Genomic DNA, 21,916 nt, shown 5'->3' with positions numbered 1-21,916 from the left:
TGTTTCTCGATAATTATCGTCGAATTCAACAGTTAGTCTGAATCAAAATGAAGGTTTTAAACTATTTATCGTAAATATGAACAAATGATTAGAGAGAAAATTTTCCTCAATCTCTACCAAGATAATTCTATCTATTCTATTCCTTTGCCTAAGATTCCTAAAGGAATATCAAAATCTTCCGTTTACCATAAAAATCTTGAAGATTTCATTTTATCAATTAGATGCTTTTTCTGTGAGCAAGTAGCTCTTAATCCAGTTGAATGTTGTTCATGCCTTAATTGGTATTGTCTCAACTGTGTTAATTTTTCTCAACAATTAATCAAAATTCTCAAATTAACCCCAATTTTACAATCAAATAAGTTCATTTGTCTCAATCCGTATTGTATCAAGACTTTCGCTGCAATTGACAATTATCCAACTTATAATCAAATCTCTTATTCGGAAAATTATGTCAATTATCGTTCATGTAAATTCACATGTAGATTTACTCTCTGTCAAGAGTCATTCGCCCCTAAACTACTCAATGAACATGAATCGAATTGTCGACTTGGTTTATTCCGTGAGGAAGTTGATCTTGATACAATCGAATTGTTTCACAGAGGTTCTTCTAATAAAGAATTATCCCTTATCGCCCCTAAGCGATTAATGAGCTTCATTCCCCAACACATTAAAATCGCTCCGAAACCTCAAGTCACCTATTCTACCCATCAACATGATTTCGACTTGAAATTTGAACTTTTCGCTTGTCTCATGATTAATCGTGAGGAAAACCCTGACGATCCTAATCTTTCCCCTGATAAAATTCGTTCTTATGCTAATGTTAAACTTGGCTTCTGGACGACTTTAATAAATCTAGAGACCCTACTCTCCCTTAGCCGAAGAGGAAGAATTTTGAGACAAATCGGCTTCCCGCCGATAAATTCTTATGACCCTGCCTTCTCGACCTCATACCATTAAATGGTCTCATGTTCCTCAATACCTTGTAAACGATTCAGAGGAATGGCTCAGAGTTTCAGAAGGAAAATTCAGTTACAATCGACCCTGTTCTCGAATAAGTATCTCTGAAGATGCTGGTCATCCAATCAATCCATTCACGAAAATTAATCCTCTACTAAGGCTGAAACCAGAAGAACAAGATAATGTTCGTCAATCAATTAAACAATGGTTTCATTCATTCGAAAACCTCGTAGCCTCTAAAAGGCAAAGTGGCCTGAAAATTGGGCTTATGCTCTAACCATCAATCAACCCTGAATATGATGAATTTTCATGTGTCACCCTTCACGTTCACACTAATCTATCCCAGAGTCGCTGATCAAATTCATCCATCAGCAAGTTCATCAAAACAATCACCTAAAAGTGATTCTCATCAGAGATCAACTAAAGACTCTAAACCTTTATCTCCATCCCAAGAATCTGAAACTTCAGAATCAACCTCATCATCATCTACATCTACATCTTCATCCACATCATCATCATCATCATCATCATCTCAATCTAATCACCAAAACTCACCGCCAATATTTGCCCTTGAAAATAACCCAGAACCTCAACGATTATCTCCAGGAATTGTCTCAACTTCATCCGCTCCTCCATCATCTCAACCATCTACTCAGGAAACAATTCCAACATCTTCATCTCAAGAATCAAATGATCAAGAAATTTATCCTTCAAGTTCGACGTTCAATTTTTATCCTGTTGGATATTTTCAAGAACAATCAGCAAACTCGAAGGATCCAAAGCCGAATTCTAATGGACTATCTTGATCAAAATCGTGGAATTGAAGGGTAGAAAACCTGAATCCATCAGAATTCCAATTGTATCGCTATTACGATTTTCTGATTTCTTTTTCATTCATTTTGTTTTCTTATTTTCTTTTTCTTTTACTATTTATCATTTAATGATCTTCTTAATTGTCGCTTAATCATTCATATTGACCTTAATCTGTTAATCATCTTGATTAACTTGAACACTAATATGTTATTGATTAGCTTAATTAAGCTTAATTAACCAAATTTCATTCATATTTAACAAACAACCAAAAATTAACCAAATTACGATTATCTTATAACTACAATTATCTCAGATAATCAAACAACTTTTCTTAAATTTCAATATTTCATGTTTCTAATTACATCTATTAATGTTTCTAATCATGATGATTCTTTTCCCTGAATTGTTCAGTTCTAATAAGAACTTCCAAATAGTACAATTAATAGATTGTAAAAATTTCCATTGTTTTCTCTTGTTTCTTAACATCACTAAAAAGTGGCAAATTGAGAAAGAGAAACAAATTTCCTTTCTTTTTATCTTTCTTTTTATCTTTCTTTTTGTAGCTCTATTAAGCTTAACCCTCTTAGGTTAACATGTTGAAAGGATAAGTCAGAAGACAAAGATTATTGTCTCCATCTTATTATCTTCCAAGATGAGATCACTGAGTGATGTTGGCTTTGTAAAGCTTAATCAATTTTCCCTCGTTAATTGTAACCATTAATTGTTTCCCCCAAAATTTGATTTTCAATTTTATGTTAATCATTAACCTCAGTTTGATTTAGTTGTTAATCTATTAAGATTAATTTCTTCTCTTTGTCATTTTCCGTTAATTTTCAATTTTCAATAAAGTTACTCAAGTTAAGTAATCACTTAGTGATATTCATATTCTAATCAAGAATTGTGGAAGTGTAATCCTGAAAGATCCTGTGAATTATCTGATTGTGACAGATTTTCTCCTGAACCTTTTGATTCAACCATTGAATCTCTTCGAGATAAATTCTCATTCTAATTCCAATCAACGGAATTATCTACAATTGTGTTTCCTATTCTCACAGTACGCTTAGCTATGGATTGACCAATGTTACTATAAGTCCAGTAGTAATGAGTGACTATTGTGTCTTCTTGAATTACTATCCAAACTCGTCCACCCCTTCAATTAACAAGGGAATTCTATCAGCATTTGAAATCATCGATTATTCTGTTTACCTGCTCATCTCATTGTTGTTCATTCTTGTTTTTTATTGGTTATATATTTCATGAGATCATATTCGATAAATGCAGCTGAAAATGGACAATCTCGACTCCGAAAGTTTCTATTACTGATTAAAAGTAAATTTGGTTTAGTCTTGTTTATTTTCTGGTCACTATATTTTCCATCTATTTTCAACATCGTTCACGACTGAATACTCGATATCCTTACGACCACCTCCAATCAACAAATGGTCTGACCTAAATTCACATCCTAGAGTTAATTGCATCACTCTCGACCCGTCCATTTGCCTGGGGCGAGTGAATGAAGAATATGGTTTTCAAATCCCTCATTCCTATCACAAGTGCAGTTTTCGAATATTTTGGCCAAAATCTTGATAAACCAATTTTACCACTTTTTTCAACACAATTTTTCTTATCATTTCACTACTGTTTTGTGGCAAAGCTGGATAACCATGGGGTCAATAATTTTCTTTACCATGCTGGTACACGTCAATATTATGAAGATTTGTATGCACTCATTTATAACACCAAGAACCCTCATAAGAAACGTTGGATTATGAAATGTTTATACGCAAGTATTGATCAAGGATATTGGGCTGTTACCTCAGATCGAGTTTATATCAAGATTTTTGGTCCTTTGATAAGAAAAGATTATCCACAATGTTGGCGCTTCGAAAAGCTTAATACTCAACCTCAAAGTTCATATCGACCAATTAGCTATTCTAATTTCTCTGGGTTGCTTTATCTTTATTTGTCACTCAATTCTCTCGCGTTTTTCGCATTTATCATTGAACATCTTACCATGAAATTGACAAAACGATATCCTTTGGTTTTTGGAAACCTTCAGCAAGCTGGGTGGAACTAATTATCAAATCGCTTGGTCATTTCGGTCTCGTTCATACTAGAAGCTCGATTGATACTTCAGGTTGTTTTAAATAAAAAATCATCTATACAAAAATAATAACAGAGAAATAATTAATATGATGAAAGATATGGTTCTAACGATTGTATTGATTTTAACTTTTGTTCTAATTAGATTTGGCTTAAAAAGATGGAGTTACAGTCGATCAATTTACTCGATATTAGAAGTTGTATCTATTACAACATTGGACCAAGAAATGTCAAAATAATGAAGTTCTATCAGATCGAACTTCTCATCTAATAACTTTAATGGACATTTATCGAAAAACCATTTTCAAACAGTCTTCTTATATTAATTTACATAAAACTCATTCACAAAGATACAGCCAAAGACTTTGAGTTTGCATAAATTTTTAATCATTTGAGACGGTCATCTTATCACTTAAAGATAAATTCAAAACAAAGATAAAATTATATGTATCGATATTGGAAAAAGTTAGATATCAAAATTAATCTTCAATTGATTACCATTACCTGCGCGAATGATTAAAAATTTATGCAAACTCAGCACTTGAGCACCATAAATACACATTATTGTAATAATTAAAGTGAATTTCATTGAATTATTTTCTTGGGATTAAGTTGAAATGTCAAATACTAAGTGAAATTAAGAACACAGAAAAAGGGTTTAAAACATTAAGTGTTACAGTTAATCGTATAATTTACCCATTAGGAACAATAAATTATTTCGTTTGAATTGTTAAATACTAGATAGAGATTTTGTAAACTTCCTAACTAATTGAAGGAGCTGCCCTCTTGATTGTTAATTATTACATGCATCAAATTAGTTAATTGCCTTCCAAGTGATTGTACTTTTGAAATTCTAATCAATAAAATAAAATGAAGATAGAAAATAAATTCTGACAAGAAAATCATCGGAGAGAAACTAAAACCTTCGGATCATTTTGAATTTACTCTCGAAAGTTTAAGTTTTGACTGAAATTTTTATTTCGAAGCTCAGATGAAAATGAATTTCACTCAAGATTATTTTCAAATTTTCTACACCGTTTTCAAAAAGGATTTAAATCCGAAAAGTGAGATGTTTAGTTTGTTCCTTGCTTCCAACATTTTAGGCAACGTTCCAGTAGAATTTACATTTATTCCAGAGAATCGTGCAAATGAAAGTCATCTCTCGATTCTTTTATCGGGAAATTATGATCTGATGTTTAGGGAAAAAAACATCCATGAGTTCAGCTATGGATTGACCAATGTGACTATGAGTCCAGTGTTAAAGAGTAGCTATTGCGCCTTCTTGAACTTCTATCCAAACTCGTCAGCCCCTTCGATTGACAAAGGAATTTTATCATCATTTGAAATCATCGATTATTCTGTTTACCTTCTCATCACACTTTTGCTTATTCTTGGTTTAATGATACGTTCCATTCGATCAATTTCGATAATTGGAGATAGAAACGAGAATATTAACAAATCTCGACTCCAAAAGTTTCTATTGCTGTTTAAGAGTAAATTTGGTTTACTCTTGTTTCTTTCTTGTTCATTTTCTGGTCATTACATTTTCCATATATTTTCAACATCTTTCACGACTGAATACTCGATATCCCTTCGAGCCCCACCAGTCAACAAATGGTCTGACTTATACCTCAACCACAGAGTTAACTGCACTACTTTTGCCGATCTCCTTGCCTGGAGCGAGTGGATGAGATATGGCTTTTCAAATCCTCTCATTTCTATTTCAAGCTCCAAATTTTATGAATATTTTCCCAACAAACTTGACAAACCAATTCTGTCACATTTTGGTATAGACTATTTGGTTTCATCAGTTTTAACACAATTTTGTATAGTAAAGCTAACAAACCATGGGGTCAATAATTTTCTTTACCATGCTGGTACAAGTCACTATTATGAAGATTTGTATTCACTCATTTATAACACTACGAATCATTACAAGAAACGTTGGATTATTAAATGTTCATATGCAAGTATCGATCAAGGGCTGCCACTTACGCTCGAGCTCTTAGAAAGATTTATGGTCCTTGGTTGAGAAAAAATTATCCACAATGTTGGCGCATCGAAAAGCTGAAAGTTCATACCAACCAACTAACTATTCTAATTACGTTGATTTTCTGTATCTTTATGCATTTCTTAATTTCCTAGCATTTTGCGTCTTTATCATTGACCATCTCATTATGAAACTCAACAATCGATGTTCACTGGTGTTTGGAAACATTTAACAAGCTAAATTTTCTTAATAAAAGCTTGAAGCTACTTCGATTGGTGCTTTGATCATTTACGATTTATATTCCTATGAAGTATTTGATGCCATTACCAACAACAATTGCTTGATAATTGAAACCGTTAAAGATGTCGAAATATTAAATGAGTGAAATTAATAATTAGTATAATTATTCCGATATGATAGAGAAAGTTATTGACCCCATGGTTACAATTACATTGTGGTACAATTAACTCTGGGATGTGAATTTAGGTCAATTGTCAATTGAAGGGGTCGATGAATTCGGATAAAAGTTAATGAAGACACAATAGTCACTCATTATTATTGGATTTATGGATACATTTCTCAATCCATAGTCAAAATGACGTATATTTTCATAAACAAACAGCAGGTCATAATCTCCTGACGAGAAAACATATTGGTAACTTTCATTTTTACGGCTCTCAGGAAAAAATATAAATTCTATTGGAACGTTGCCTAAAAAATTAGACATAATGAAAACAAAACTTTTCGATAAAAATATGGACCTTGGTCATACATAAGTTATCACTTAGTTAAGAAAACTTTAAAAGGATCTTGTGTGAAATTCATTTCATCTGTGTTGGTTTAATTGAGATCTTTAAATTGACATAATTTAACTAAATTAGTAACAATTTACTCTTCGCACAATCGTGGTGAGGATTCAGCAGTTAAAAGTCTCTCTCTCTCTCTCTCTCTGGCGCAGAGGTTAGCCACTCCTCGTTAATCGAGGTTGTGAGTTCGAGACCCGGTGATGCATTAGTCGAGGATGACCCAATGAGAAGAGAGGCAGCACCGTCAGCTGAAATGGCTCCTGCGAGGGAGTCAGCCCTAGGTGGTGACACCTAGAAGGGTAAGACGGGGGGAGAATCGGCTCTGGGGGGAGCTAGTGACATACCCGAGACATTTACTTACTTGTAAAAATGAAAGATTGAGAAACAATTAAAGAAAAAATAGTACCGTCACAGACGACTAGTAAGGTCCGCCGGCAAAAGCGCAAGATAGCGCGGTCCGGTACCACTAGCCAACGTCGAGCAGTGCGGCACCACACGGCTGTTCGCAGAGTGGTGGAATGTCCGGAAACATAGACCTAATCTCTCTCTCTCTCTCTCTCTCTCTCTCTCTCTCTCTCTCTCTCTCTTGGTTTTGAATTGTTGAAAAGTTTCATCACAATAAAACGTTCTGAAATTAATCACATTAAAAGCAATTAATCGTAAAATCGTTATTAAAGTTGGAATGTCAATTCAATTAGTGTGGTTGATAGAAAATGAATTTGGAGCAAAATCTTTGAAGAGAAACTGAAACTTTGTGATCATTTTATCTTATTCTTCATTTTCAACGTTGAAGCTTTGAATTTAGATTTCGAAGTTCAGATGAAATGAATTTCACACAAGATCCTTTTAAAGTTTTCTTCGCTATAGTTGACCCGGGTTCATATTTTTATCGAAAAGTTTTGTTTTTCATTATGTCTAATTTTTTAGGCAACGTTCCAATAGAATTTATATTTTTTCCTGAGAGCCGTAAAAATGAAAGTTACCAATATGTTTTCTCGTCAGGAGATTATGACCTGCTGTATTTTTATGAAAATATACGTCATTTTGACTATGGATTGAGAAATGTATCCATAAATCCCATAATAATGAGTGACTATTGTGTCTTCATTAACTTTTATCCGAATTCATCGACCCCTTCAATTGACAAAGGAATTCTATCTGCATTTGAGATCATCGATTATTCTGTTTACCTGCTCATCTCGTTGTTTGTTATTCTTGGTTCAGTGTTATACTTGATTCGGTCACATTCGAAGATTGGAAGTGAAAACAGAAATTATGACCAATCTCGACTCCAAAGGTTTTTATTGTTGATTAAGAGTAAATTTGGTTTACTTTTGTTTCTTTCTTGTTCATTTTCTGTTCACTACATTTTACATTTATTTTCAACATCCTTCACGACTGAATACTCGATATCCTTACGACCACCACCCCTCAATAAATGGTCCGACTTGTATTCTCAACGCGAAGTTAATTGCACTGCTTTTGACGGATTCAGTTGTCTGAAGCGAGTATATGAAACATATGGCTCATCAGAACCGTTTATTTCTATTGAAAATGAATCATTCTTCGAATATTTTCCCCAAAATCTGGACAAACCTATTTTATCACATTTTATTGAACACAATGATTTAATAACACTGTTACAAAGGTTTTGTTTCGCAAAGATTGATGGTAACGGGGTAAATAATTTTCTCTACCAAACTGGAACACGTTACTATTATGAAGAGCTTTACTCATTAATTTATAGCACCAAGAATCCTTATAAGAAACGTTGGATTATCAAATGTTTATACGCAATCCTCGAACAAGGATATTTTTATGCCACTGGAGAACGAGCAATTAGCCAGATTCATGGTCCAGTGTTTAGAATTTATCCACAATGTTGGCGCTTTGAAAAGCTGAATTCTCAACCTGAGAGTTCATATCGACCAATTAACTATTCTAATTTCTCTGATTTTCTGTATCTTTGTGTATCACTTAATTTTCTAGCTTTTTGCGTCTTTATCATTGAGCATCTCATTATGAAATTTAACAATCAATGTCCACTGGTGTTTGAAAACCCTTAACAAGCAAAATGTTAATAACTAATAAAAGGATAGAATTTTCTTTTCGGCCATAAAGTTTATGAATATGGATTGAAGTTTCTTCCCATTTAGAGATGATCATGATTCCGTGAGACCTTCAATCATTTTTTTGGTTTGTGGTTTAACATTAAATTGTTGGTAAATTGAACGTAACAATTAACGAAGAAGAAAAGAGCAAAGTTAATTTGGTTTAATTTTCTTCTGTTTTATTTGTTTTTTCAGTTAAAATATACTTTCATTAATCAATTGATTACACCTTTTATACTTAAGGTATTGACATAAATTAATATTCGAATGAATAATTAGCATCAACAATTAACAATCGAAATGAATTAGATGCTAGTTCACTTACTAGTTAATGTACTTTATGAGTAACAGTTAGTATTTTCATTAGTATGAAATCAAAGATATGAAACAATTGGTTACAGTAATGGACCAATAAACCAGGACGTAGGACTGGAGTCGACTTAGATTTTATTATTGTTTTTGCCCTATTGGGTGATTAGAGGAGCTTAATGGCGCTCTTCTAGACCATTACAAATTTGGTTTACAACAATTTTGAAATGGGGGGTTTACAATTTTTCTTTGGTTGGGTAAGCAAGCCAGGATTGAACCCGTGTCATAGTGGACTAGAGTCCACGACACTAACCTCTCGGCTAGCAACTCACTTAGAGCAACAATGAATTCATAGTCTCCCCCTAGCGGATTAGTGTCATTAGGTAGGAAAAGGTAAATAAAGAAGTAGCTATTGCGCCTTCTTGAACTTCTATCCAAACTCGTCAGCCCCTTCGATTGACAAAGGAATTTTATCATCATTTGAAATCATCGGTTATTCAGTTTACCTTCTCATCTCACTTTTGTTTATTCTTGGTTTAATGATACGTTCCATTCGATCAATTTCTATAATTGGAGATAGAAACGAGAATATTAACAAATCTCGACTCCAAAAGTTTCTATTGCTGTTTAAGAGTAAATGAAAATGTACACCTAATTTTAGTTTTGAGTTAAAAGTTGGAACTTTTTGTATTTGTAAGGCCACAAATATGAAGTCCAAATATATCTATCATTTTTTTCTGATCTGATCAATAGTTTGCGAGAAAATCGAGTTCAAAGTTGAAACTTAAGGTCGCTTTTTCTCAGCAATAAGTTTTTAGATAATGAATTTTTTATTTTATCGACAACTTTTTGTGCCCTTACAGAAAATTAAATTTATTTTGGTAAAAAAATATCCAAAGTGCTTCAGCCACAATTCCGTTGTATTTAAATAAATGGACGGCGATTAGTCACAAGTGTTGAGAATGATTTGAAACTTATTTTTGAGACTATCCTAGTATGGACCAACATCGTGGATCAAGCACTTTTTTCGTTTGATCAACAGTTCTACCGGAATGAGAGAGTGGCCTTTTAACTTTGAGGGCTAATATCTCCGAAACTACAATACTTAGAGATGTCTAAATAAGTCTTATCATCGTCATTTAACCAAGGCTATCACTAGCAATAGTGATTTGACCTTAAAAATCCATGGTCTAGCTGAGACTAAAGTAAATTAAAAGTTATACTACATTCAAGTCATAAACACCCAAATGTTTTATGTTTGCTCGAATGAAATATTATTTCATCAAACATTGTCAAACTATTTATAGCGAGAGTGACCGATTTTTATGACCAGAAAATGATGAGCTTCTATAGCCTTGGTCAAATGACGATGATTTAACTTATTTAGACATCTCCAAGTATTGTAATAGTTTCGAAATTGATCGAATGAAACGTATTATTAAACCAAGAATAAACAAAAGTGAGATGAGAAGGTAAACTGAATAACCGATGATTTCAAATGATGATGCAATTCCTTTGTCAATCGAAGGGGCTGACGAGTTTGGATAGAAATTCAAGAAGGCACAATAGCTATTCATTTCTATTGTATTTATCGTTAAATTGATGAATACATAGCTAAAATCACGTATATTTTTTTGCTTTTTTTCTTTTTTTCATTTTTATCTGAACTTCTAAATAAAACACTTATTGAACGTGGTTAATACCTTGGACAATCTTGTGAAGAATTGTAATGTTTGCTAAATAAGCATTTTGCACTGAAATGGTCAGAGAATACTATAAATAATACTTGTAATAATAAATAAAATTCACTTTTCATCTCCATTTAATGATAAACTAGCCTAACTGGCAAAAACTCATCATTAACATCAATCAAGAGAATTAGCTTGATGAAGCTGTTGACAAGGTTTATGGTCTTGATAGTGGAATCAGCGCCTATTTGTTTTATTCAGTAGCATGATTGGCCTTATGGTAAACATGTTAAACGACTAACGATGAGGATAAAATCGGCTTTAATACTAATTTCGGCATCGGGAATTTACTAGGACTCAATTTCAAGACAATCAAAAAAGGTCAAAAATTTCATGTGAATGTCAAGGGGATAAGTACGCACTTTTGAATGCCAATTACTCCTGAACGAAAAGTCAGATCAAAAGATGATTAGCTCAGTTTGTTTGATAATTTTTGAACTTTCAAATGACCGGAAAAAATTTCTCGAAAAAAGTTTTGCATCTAAATGTACCACTTTTCCGACTTTGAGAGGCCACTGCTCGGTAACGGCTTTATGGAAAAGTTCCAAATTAGAACACAACAAAACTTTCACATTTTCTCTGTTGAATCGCGAAGAAAAAACTCTGACCTAATAAATAGCCTAGAAATGGTAAAGCGTCAAAAGTTCGGATATTTGGTTGTTACGCCCTGTATATAACTTCCAGGACAACCTAAGACGATACAAATTTCACGATGAATATTTTGATTAAAAATTTGAATTTATGTAATCTTTAATAGATTATTATTAAACAATCAATTGATTTGATTGTGATATGAATATACAAACATGTCATGAGTTTGACTCATGTTGTACATGATAACCGAACTCATTGGTTTTATAACCATAACATTAGGTTGTTGTGAGATTGGTGGAGGTGGTGGAAGAGGTGTCGAAAGAGCTTGAGGAAGAGGTGGAGGAAGAGATTGCGAAATGAATTGAAGATTAGTTCCAATGGTTGATGGTGGAGTAATCATTTCGAATTTACTTTCAGTTGGAACTGGTTGATGATCAGCTCCAACATATCCAGATGATGATGTATCAAATTGAGTGTGGGAAAGAGAGGTCATTTCCCAATCTTCGAATAAATCATCAATCACTTTTTGAAGACCATTAATTTCTTCTGCCTCTTTCTTCTCTTTTTCTTCTCTTTTTCTTCTCTCTTTCTTCTCTTTCTTGTTTCTCCTTTTCTTCTCTCTCTTTCTTCGCTTTTTCTTCAACCTCCTTCCGACGATTAATGGCCAAAATGTCTGCGAATGTTACACGCTCAACATGAGCAGGGAAAATATCGCAATCCACAGTATCTTCACTATACCTGTATTCACTGTTAGCACAAGGTTTGCAACCATGCTTAGCACAAATTAACCGATCTGAATTGGTGAGTCGAGCACGCAAATGGCTTTTACCATATTCCATTACTTTTATTGAAATATATATGAAACAAATCAGATAAAACTTTTTGAAACTTGTTGAAAACAAAATTAATCAAATTGAACTTTATCTTTCGATATATGGAAATCGAATGAACTTAATCTATTGTTTTATCTCTTATATTATATTATTTCTTCTAATAATTTTAGTCTTAAAGTAATTCATGAGATTTTTAGATCATGGACAGATAGTAATTAAAATGTTCGTTGTAGTAAGCGAAGGTGATAATTAATTTCTTGGTCAATATGTAAAGATTATATTTCCAATCCTTTAGTTAATCATTTAGTCTTCTTAATCGATATGTCCCTCACACGTTCGAAGAATAAAGGTTAAATCATGGAAATGTCTAATTATCGAACTCAAGAACGAAAAGATATAACCTTAACTCTTTTCTGTAATAAATATGCAAATCAATTAGCAACCTTCGTTTTCTTGTTTTACATTAATAAAGTCAATGACAAAGCCTTATCTTTATACTTGCTAATGGATTAACATGCTAATTTCTATTAAACAATGTATTAGTGTACAGGGCTATTCAACTTCATTTCACGCAGATTTTTAGTTATAAGTCAAGAACCAATGAGTTTAAAAAGATCAAACCTCGTACAGATACATATCGGGACTGAAGGACTTCGCTTAAAAAGTTCCAAGGTCATTGAGGTCATTTCACGATAAACCTATCTAGAGGTCATTTGAAGGTTTTTTGAAAAGAAGAACAAAAAGGTATCACATCTTCGAAGTTTTAGTGTCAATATCAGTTCAAATAACGGAGAGCCGTGAATTTGAGTGAAATAAGCAGGTCCTTCAGTCCCGATATGTATCTGTACGAGGTTTGATCTTTTTAAACTCATTGGTTCTTGACTTACAACTAAAAATCTGCGTAAAATGAAGTTGAATAGCCCTGTATACTTAAGTATTGCACAATAATTGAATTTTGAATATGACATTTTCTAACATGGAAAAATTTCCTCTTTTAATCCCTTAATTCTCTTTAACGTAGGTAAAGATTATTAGGTCCTTTGAAATTTTTCGAAAAATCATCCCTTCTAGTAGAAAAACCCATTTGAAAAATCCTGTTTTTTCAAAGTCTCATAACTTTTGAATGCAAAGCACTAGATAGACATGAGATGAGATGTCTACAAACTCACATTCACGTGATCTACAAGTGACATACAAAATAAAAGTTACAATGTGAACCATTTCGTAGTAATATGAGAAAAACCTCTCGTTACCATGGTAACAGGAATTTATCAGTCAGAGACAGAGTACGTGCAGTCAGAGAATACTTGATAATTTGTATAAATTGATGTTTTCGTCTCTAACTGAGAAAAATCATCAATCAAGGTGTTGGTAGGGTTTGTGGTCTTTATAATAGTAGAAAACCTAATATCAAAGATGGAAAATTTGAAAATTAATCATACTAAAAGCATTTAATCGTAAAATCATAAATGAATGGTGAAAATTGTGACAACAATTCGATTAATAGATAGAAAATGAATTTGGAATTTTTAGAGGAAATCTTTGAAAAGAAACTGAAACCAGTCGATAATTTAACTTACTCTTTACTTTCGATGTAGTTTTCTTGAAATTTTTTTCAAGTTCAGATAAAATGAATTTCCTCAAGATCCTATTAAAGTTTTTTACGGTTTGGATGGACAGGATCCTGACTCGTTTCGATCCTGACTCGAAAATTAAGTTTTTAGTTGCATCTAATATTTTAGGCAACGTTCCAATAGAATTCTCAATGATTCTGAAGAATGCAAATCAAACTAACCTTTCGATTCTGCAATCGGGAAATTATGACATGACTTCAAGGGAAGAATTTATACGTACGCTTAGCTATGGATTGACCAATGTTACTATAAGTACAGTAGTAATGAGTGACTATTGTGTCTTCTTGAATTACTATCCAAACTCGTCCACCCCTTCAATTAACAAGGGAATTCTATCAGCATTTGAAATCATCGATTATTCTGTTTACCTGCTCATCGTTGTTTCATTCTTGTTTTTTATTGGTTATATATTTCATGAGATCATATTCGATAAATGCAGCTGAAAATGGACAATCTCGACTCCGAAAGTTTCTATTACTGATTAAAAGTAAATTTGGTTTAGTCTTGTTTATTTTCTGGTCACTATATTTTCTCTATTTTCAACATCGTTCGACTGAATACTCGATATCCTTGACCACCTCCAATCAACAAATGGTCTGACCTAAATTCACATCCTAGAGTTAATTGCATCACTCTCGACCCGTCCATTTGCCTGGGGCGAGTGAATGAAGAATATGGCTTTTCAAATCCCCTCATTCCTATCACAAGTGCAGTTTTCGAATATTTTGGCCAAAATCTTGATAAACCAATTTTACCACTTTTTTTTCAACACAATTTTTTCTTATCATTTTCACTACTGTTTTGTGTGGCAAAGCTGGATAACCATGGGGTCAATAATTTTCTTTACCATGCTGGTACACGTCAATATTATGAAGATTTGTATGCACTCATTTATAACACCAAGAACCCTCATAAGAAACGTTGGATTATGAAATGTTTATACGCAAGTATTGATCAAGGATATTGGGCTGTTACCTCAGATCGAGTTTATATCAAGATTTTTGGTCCTTTGATAAGAAAAGATTATCCACAATGTTGGCGCTTCGAAAAGCTTAATACTCAACCTCAAAGTTCATATCGACCAATTAACTATTCTAATTTCTCTGGGTTGCTTTATCTTTATTTGTCACTTAATTCTCTCGCGTTTTTCGCATTTATCATTGAACATCTTACCATGAAATTGACAAAACGATATCCTTTGGTTTTTGGAAACCTTCAGCAAGCTGGGTGAAACTAATTATCAAATCGCTTGGTCATTTCGGTCTCGTTCATACTAGAAGCTCGATTGATACTTCAGGTTGTTTTAAATAAAAAATCATCTATACAAAAATAATAACAGAGAAATAATTAATATGATGAAAGATATGGTTCTAACGATTGTATTGATTTTAACTTTTGTTCTAATTAGATTTGGCTTAAAAAGATGGAGTTACAGTCGATCAATTTACTCGATATTAGAAGTTGTATCTATTACAACATTGGACCAAGAAATGTCAAAATAATGAAGTTCTATCAGATCGAACTTCTCATCTAATAACTTAGAATAGTGATAATATTATGATTCGATTAACTATTAGTAAATATTAATAATTAATATGTTATTTTGTTTCCAATAGCTTGAAAATCGTTGCCTGAAAGCTTTATGAAATTTTCGTTGGCAATTGTGTCAACTAAATTATCGATTGTTGGTAGAGCATGGAAACATAGTATTGATGATATTAAAGGAATTTAATTGAAGAATCATAATTAATTGATGAAAGGTGAAATGAAAATCTAATCAATAAAATAAAATGAAGAAAATCATCGGAGAGAAACTAAAACCTTTGGATCATTTTGAATTTACTCTCGAAAGTTTAAGTTTTGACTGAAATTTTTATTTCGAAGCTCAGATGAAAATGAATTTCACTCAAGATTATTTTCAAATTTTCTACACCGTTTTCAAAAAGGATTTAAATCCGAAAAGTGAGATGTTTAGTTTGTTCCTTGCTTTTCCAACATTTTAGGCAACGTTCCAGTAGAATTTACATTTATTCCAGAGAATCGTGCAAATGAAAGTCATCTCTCGATTCTTTTATCGGGAAATTATGACCTGATGTTTAGGGAAAAAAACATCCATGAGTTCAGCTATGGATTGACCAATGTGACTATGAGTCCAGTGTTAAAGAGTAGCTATTGCGCCTTCTTGAACTTCTATCCAAACTCGTCAGCCCCTTCGATTGACAAAGGAATTTTATCATCATTTGAAATCATCGATTATTCAGTTTACCTTCTCATCTCACTTTTGTTTATTCTTGGTTTAATGATACGTTCCATTCGATCAATTTCGATAATTGGAGATAGAAACGAGAATATTAACAAATATCGACTCCAAAAGTTTCTATTGCTGATTAAGAGTAAATTTGGTTTAGTCTTGTTTCTTTCTTGTTCATTTTCTGGTCATTACATTTTCCATTTATTTTCAACATCGTTCACGACCGAATACTCGATATCCCTTCGAGCCCCACCAGTCAACAAATGGTCTGACTTATACCTCAACCACAGAGTTAACTGCACTACTTTTGCCGATCTCCCTTGCCTGGAGCGAGTGGATGAGATATATGGCTTTTCAAATCCTCTCATTTCTATTTCAAGCTCCAAATTTTATGAATATTTTCCCAACAAACTTGACAAACCAATTCTGTCACATTTTGGTATAGACTATTTGGTTTCATCAGTTTTAACACAATTTTGTATAGTAAAGCTAACAAACCATGGGGTCAATAATTTTCTTTACCATACTGGTACAGGTCACTATTATGAAGATTTGTATTCACTCATTTATAACACTACGAATCATTACAAGAAACGTTGGATTATTAAATGTTCATATGCAAGTATCGATCAAGGGCTTTGGACTGCCACTTACGCTCGAGCTCTTAGAAAGATTTATGGTCCCTGGTTGAGAAAAAATTATCCACAATGTTGGCGCACCGAAAAGCTGAATACCCAGCCTGAAAGTTCATACCAACCAACTAACTATTCTAATTACGTTGATTTTCTGTATCTTTATGCATTTCTTAATTTCCTAACATTTTGCGTCTTTATCATTGAACATCTCATTATGAAACTCAACAATCGATGTTCACTGGTGTTTGGAAACATTTAACAAGCTAAATTTTCATAATAAAAGGATAAAAATTTATATTGAAAAGTTTTATAGTTTTAGTTTATATTGAGAAGTTCAAGAAGGCGCGATAGCTATTCATTTCTATTTTACCTATCGTTAAATTGATTAATCCATAGCTAAAATCACGTATATTGTTTTCTTCATACATCAGGTCATAATTTCCCGATAAAAAGATTGAGAGGCGACTTTCATTTTCACGGCTCTCAGGAATAAATAAATTTTCTATTGGAACGTTTCCTAAAAAAATTAGATACAATGAAAACCATAAATTTCCCGTACATAGATTGGCCCTGGTCGTACAAAGCCACGAAAACTTTAAAAGGATCTTGAGTGAAATTCATTTTTATCTGAACTTCCAAATAAAACACTTATTGAACGTGGTTAATACCTTGGACAATCTAGTGAAGAATTGTAATGTTTGCTAAATACGCATTTTTCATTGAAATAGTCAGAGAATACTTAATAATAAATAAAAATTGACTTTTCATCTCCGTTTAATGATAAACTAGCCTGACTGAGAAAAACTCATCATTAACATCAATCAAAAGAATTAGTTTGATGAAGGTGTTGACAAGGTTTATGGTCGTGATAGTGGGAAACCTAATGACAATGACAGAAAATTCTAAAATTAATCACTTTAAAAGCATTTAATCGTAAAATCATACATGAAGGGTGCAAGTTGGGATAACAGTTCGATTAATATAATAGACAAAAAATGAACTCGGACAAAAATCTTTGAAGTGAAACTGAAGCCTTCCGATCATTTTATCTTATTCTTTGCTTTTGATGTTCAGATAAAAATGAATTTCACTCAAGATCCTTTTAAGGTTCTGTTCCCTTTCCACGGAGAAGCTTCGAAAGCCCAACAAATTTTGCTTTTCATTATATACGATATCTTAGGCAACGTTCCAATAGAACTTTCTATTCCGAAGAGCCGTGAAGATGAAAGTGACCTTTCAATTTTTTTATCGGGAAATTATGACATGATTCTTCGGCCAAGCTATATTCATGAGTTTAGCTATGGATTGACCAATGTTACTATAAGTCCAGTAGTAATGAATGACTATTGTGTCTTCTTGAATCTCTATCCAAACTCATCTACCCCTACAATTAACAAGGGAATTCTATCTGCATTTGAAATCATCGATTATTCTGTTTACCTGCTCATCTCGTTGTTGTTCATTCTTGGCTTGGTTGTAGATTTCATGAGATCATATTCGATAAATGCAACTGAAAATGGAAAATCTCGACTCCGAAAGTTTCTATTACTGATTAAGAGTAAATTTGGTTTACTCTTGTTTCTTTCTTGTTCATTTGCTGTTCACTACATTTTCCACCTATTTTCGGCATCGTTCACGACTCAATACTCGATATCATTACTACCACCACCACTTAACAAATTGGCTGACTTGCATTCTCGACCCGAAGTTAATTGCACTGCTTTTGCCGGGTACAATTGTTGGGCGCGAGTGAATGAAATGTATGGCTTATCAAATCCACTCGTTTCTATTACAGCAAGGGGACTCTCCAAGTATTTTCCCGCTAATTTAAATAAACCAATTTTACCACATTTTGGTACAGGTAGCTTTGTATCAATAATGTTACAATCATTTTGTTTCACAAAGACGCAAATGAATGGAGTTAATGATTTTCTCTACCATCTTGGAAAACTTTACTATTATGAAGATTTGTATGCATTCATTTATAACACCACGAATCATTATAAGAAACGTTGGATTGTTAAATGTTCATATGCAAGTATCGATCAAAGGCTTTTGTCTACCTCTTACGCTCAAACTCAAAGCAAGTTTCAGGGTCCTTGGATAAGTAAAAAATATACACAATGTTGGCGCTTCGAAAAGCTTAATACTCAACCTCAAAGTTCATATCGGCCAATTAACTATTCTAATTTCTCTGGGTTGCTTTATCTTTATTTGTCACTTAATTCTCTCGCGTTTTTCGCATTTATCATTGAACATCTTACCATGAAATTGACAAAACGATATCCTTTGGTTTTTGGAAACTTTTAGCAAGCTGAATGGGACTAATAACCAAATCAAGATCACTTTGGTCTCTTGTTTGAGTGCTGTTCTTAGAAGCTTGGATTTCGAAAGAGTCAGTTACTAAAGCAAGAACGATTTTATTTTCAATTGATTGGGTTATTTTTTTGTACAATTACAAATTCACAAAACTTGAAAAAAAGTTGAAATATTCCGATCGACTTCTGAGAAAATTATCTAATTAACCTACGGTTTGAATAGAGCAAATTGATAGACCATCAAATGAACCCATGGGCTTACTCGATCCAATTGATATTCATTTCGTTTATCCACTTCTTTTTCTAGATCCATATTCAGCAACGATATTATTGTAAGCGTTAACATCTTCGTCTCGGTGAAAGTTTTCATCTTCAACGCCATAACGTTCATTGAGATAGTAAAAGTCCCTGAGAATGAAAACAAAACCAATTAATTTGATTTTCTGATGGAATCGAATGTATTTTTCCTTCAAACCCTCAGGCAGTTAAAAAACTGTACGAACATATTGAAAATTGAATAAATTACTGAGCTATATATTGATTCAAATGATTGTATCATCTTAATACCTGCGATCGTTTTTTTCAGATCGAAACCATTAAGTTAAGTATCCTGCTGATTGTTATTTCTTTAGATTAAAAGTATTAATAAAGTTTCAATATGATCTCATAGGCTTTGACAGATTAACTTGTGAGATTAAAGATTGATTGATATTTGAGTTAAATTCAATAAATTTGTTACCTTGATTGTTCACATGGAATCGCATCATCTGGATGTGAACATGTTTGCGAGAATTGATTGAAAACAGTTTGATTTCCACAGATAAAACTGTAATGCTCCATGATTCCTGATCCATCAGCTAATTGTCGAGGGTGACAGATATGAAATATCTTACAATCATTGTCCATATCAGCATAATAACCAAATCTTAATCCTTCACATGAAAAGGTTTCCTTCAATGGTCCACCCAATAGTTTATCATAATCCATGGCTAATTCATAGGGTGACCTTTTCATCTGATATCATGTTAAACAAAAAATAAGATCACCAAGAAATCAACCAATTGATTTTCATCAAAATAAATATCGAAACAATTTGAGATTTAAAAAAAAAGTTAATGATGACCATCATTAAGTGTGTCCACTTAAAAAATGTCCTCTCTTAATCTTAACCTGATTGCAATTCATCAAAGCTTAATCTGAGTACTTAATCTTATCGTTAATGCAACAAACAGACATAAAACATGAGATTTAATTAAGTGTCTGTATCCGTTTTGATTACAATTAATTAACTGTTAAAAAGTTTTTCTTTCTTTTAAATAACATACATTTTGATACAGTTTCAAGTTAATTGTTACCTGACAGAAACTGTAAACATAAGAATTAACAATTTAATTGATGTTCTCAACAATAAAGAAACTTAATAATTGAGATGAATCCTTTAATTGAAATGTCAATTTGAGATGAAAATTGTTACTTTGATTGTCAAATTAATTAAATTTCCAAGAGAAATATACAAAAGGATGTAAAGAATAACATTTCCTAATCATCATCATGTATCCATGAGATGATCAAGTTTAAATTATCAACTTGTAATCATGAGAAAAGCCTTTCAATTGAATTGAATTAAATCATTGTAAATGTATAATCATTAATAATGTTACGTATGATTAGTATGTTGATTAAGATTTTGTAGCAGTTTTAATATTAAACAGATACACAGAAGCATAAATTAAATTAGTAAACAGTAAATCTACTTGATTAGAGGAACAACAAGAAAAAATAATCAAGTCTCACACTTACGATTAACTAAAGCTAAAAATCAACATTGATCAGGCTCGAAATCATGATAATCATGATGAAAATCAGGTAAATTTTTCCTTAATCATCATCTCTCCTCCTTCAACTTTACTATTACACCTTGGACAAAGTACTAACGATAACCGTAAACAATTAATGTAACAATTTAAATTTTCTTCTCTACATGATAATTAATTTTTCTTACTTATTATCTTTACATGACAGTGAATAGTTTACCAGTCTAATTAATCAATCAAATGGAAGTTACTTTCAAGAAAATTGTTATTACGATATTATTATTATTATTATTCAATTGAATATCGATAAACTTACCCTTGGTTTGGTTAATGTAAAGGTGATCGATAAAAGAAAAACTGTAAATGAGAAAAGTTTGAAAAAAGAACAGAAAAGTTTCGATTAAATTGTTATTATCCATGATGATGATACACAATTCGATTAGATCAACATTAGAGTTTGAAATAGATTTTAATTGACAATGGACACGAACTTATCAGCATAACGATAAGCACTTGATTAGAGGGAACAGATAATGTAAAGTTAATTGTAGATTAAATTAAATGAAACGTACCCAATGTAAGTAGAAAAAATTTCATTTCTGTTGAATTGGTTGGGAACTAAATGATATTTAAAATCGAAAACGAAATAAAAAAATAAAAGTGACGATGAAAACTTTTAGAACTTTTTGAGAATTCGATTAAGTGAAACACTTTGATTACAATATTGTACTGATCGACATGGACTAATTACTTAGGGTTTTTTATATTAAACTCGAAGGAACATCGATACGATATTATCAATGGAAAAGATGGAAAATAAAGATAAGAGAAAAGTCATTAGCACTGATAGAATAGAAGAAGAAAGTTTTCTTTCGAGTTCGAACTTTCAAAGAATCACTTTCTCCTTCATCTCTTGCAAAGAGGTGGAGTAAATGATATATAAGAAAAGAGAGAAGGCTGGTCATCTTCATTTAGAAGATGATGGTCAGTTTTGATCGTA

General features: G+C 32.4%; 2 protein-coding genes across 2 annotated transcripts; one reads left to right on the top strand and one right to left on the bottom strand.

Annotated features, from left to right (window-relative positions):
• Positions 1-1,256: 1,256 nt before the first annotated feature.
• LOC128390189 (putative protein TPRXL) lies at positions 1,257-1,763 on the top strand. The gene has a single exon (XM_053349867.1). The coding sequence runs from the start codon at positions 1,257-1,259 to the stop codon at positions 1,761-1,763; it is 507 nt and encodes a 168-aa protein (XP_053205842.1).
• A 17,421-nt stretch (positions 1,764-19,184) lies between these two features.
• Positions 19,185-21,867, bottom strand: LOC128390166 (uncharacterized). The gene is made up of 4 exons (XM_053349847.1): positions 21,489-21,867; positions 21,233-21,273; positions 19,842-20,116; positions 19,185-19,510 (listed from the first exon to the last, which is right to left on the bottom strand). The coding sequence occupies exons 1-4, from the start codon at positions 21,511-21,513 to the stop codon at positions 19,390-19,392; spliced, it is 462 nt and encodes a 153-aa protein (XP_053205822.1). The 5' UTR covers positions 21,514-21,867; the 3' UTR covers positions 19,185-19,389.
• Positions 21,868-21,916: the final 49 nt, after the last annotated feature.

This window comes from Panonychus citri, unplaced genomic scaffold (genome assembly GCF_014898815.1).
Source record: "Panonychus citri isolate SS breed McGregor unplaced genomic scaffold, ASM1489881v1 Contig00116, whole genome shotgun sequence".
Taxonomy (NCBI): Eukaryota; Metazoa; Arthropoda; class Arachnida; order Trombidiformes; family Tetranychidae; genus Panonychus; species Panonychus citri.
Note: the sequence above shows the minus strand (reverse complement) of the source record. Positions and strands in the feature narration are given on the sequence as shown.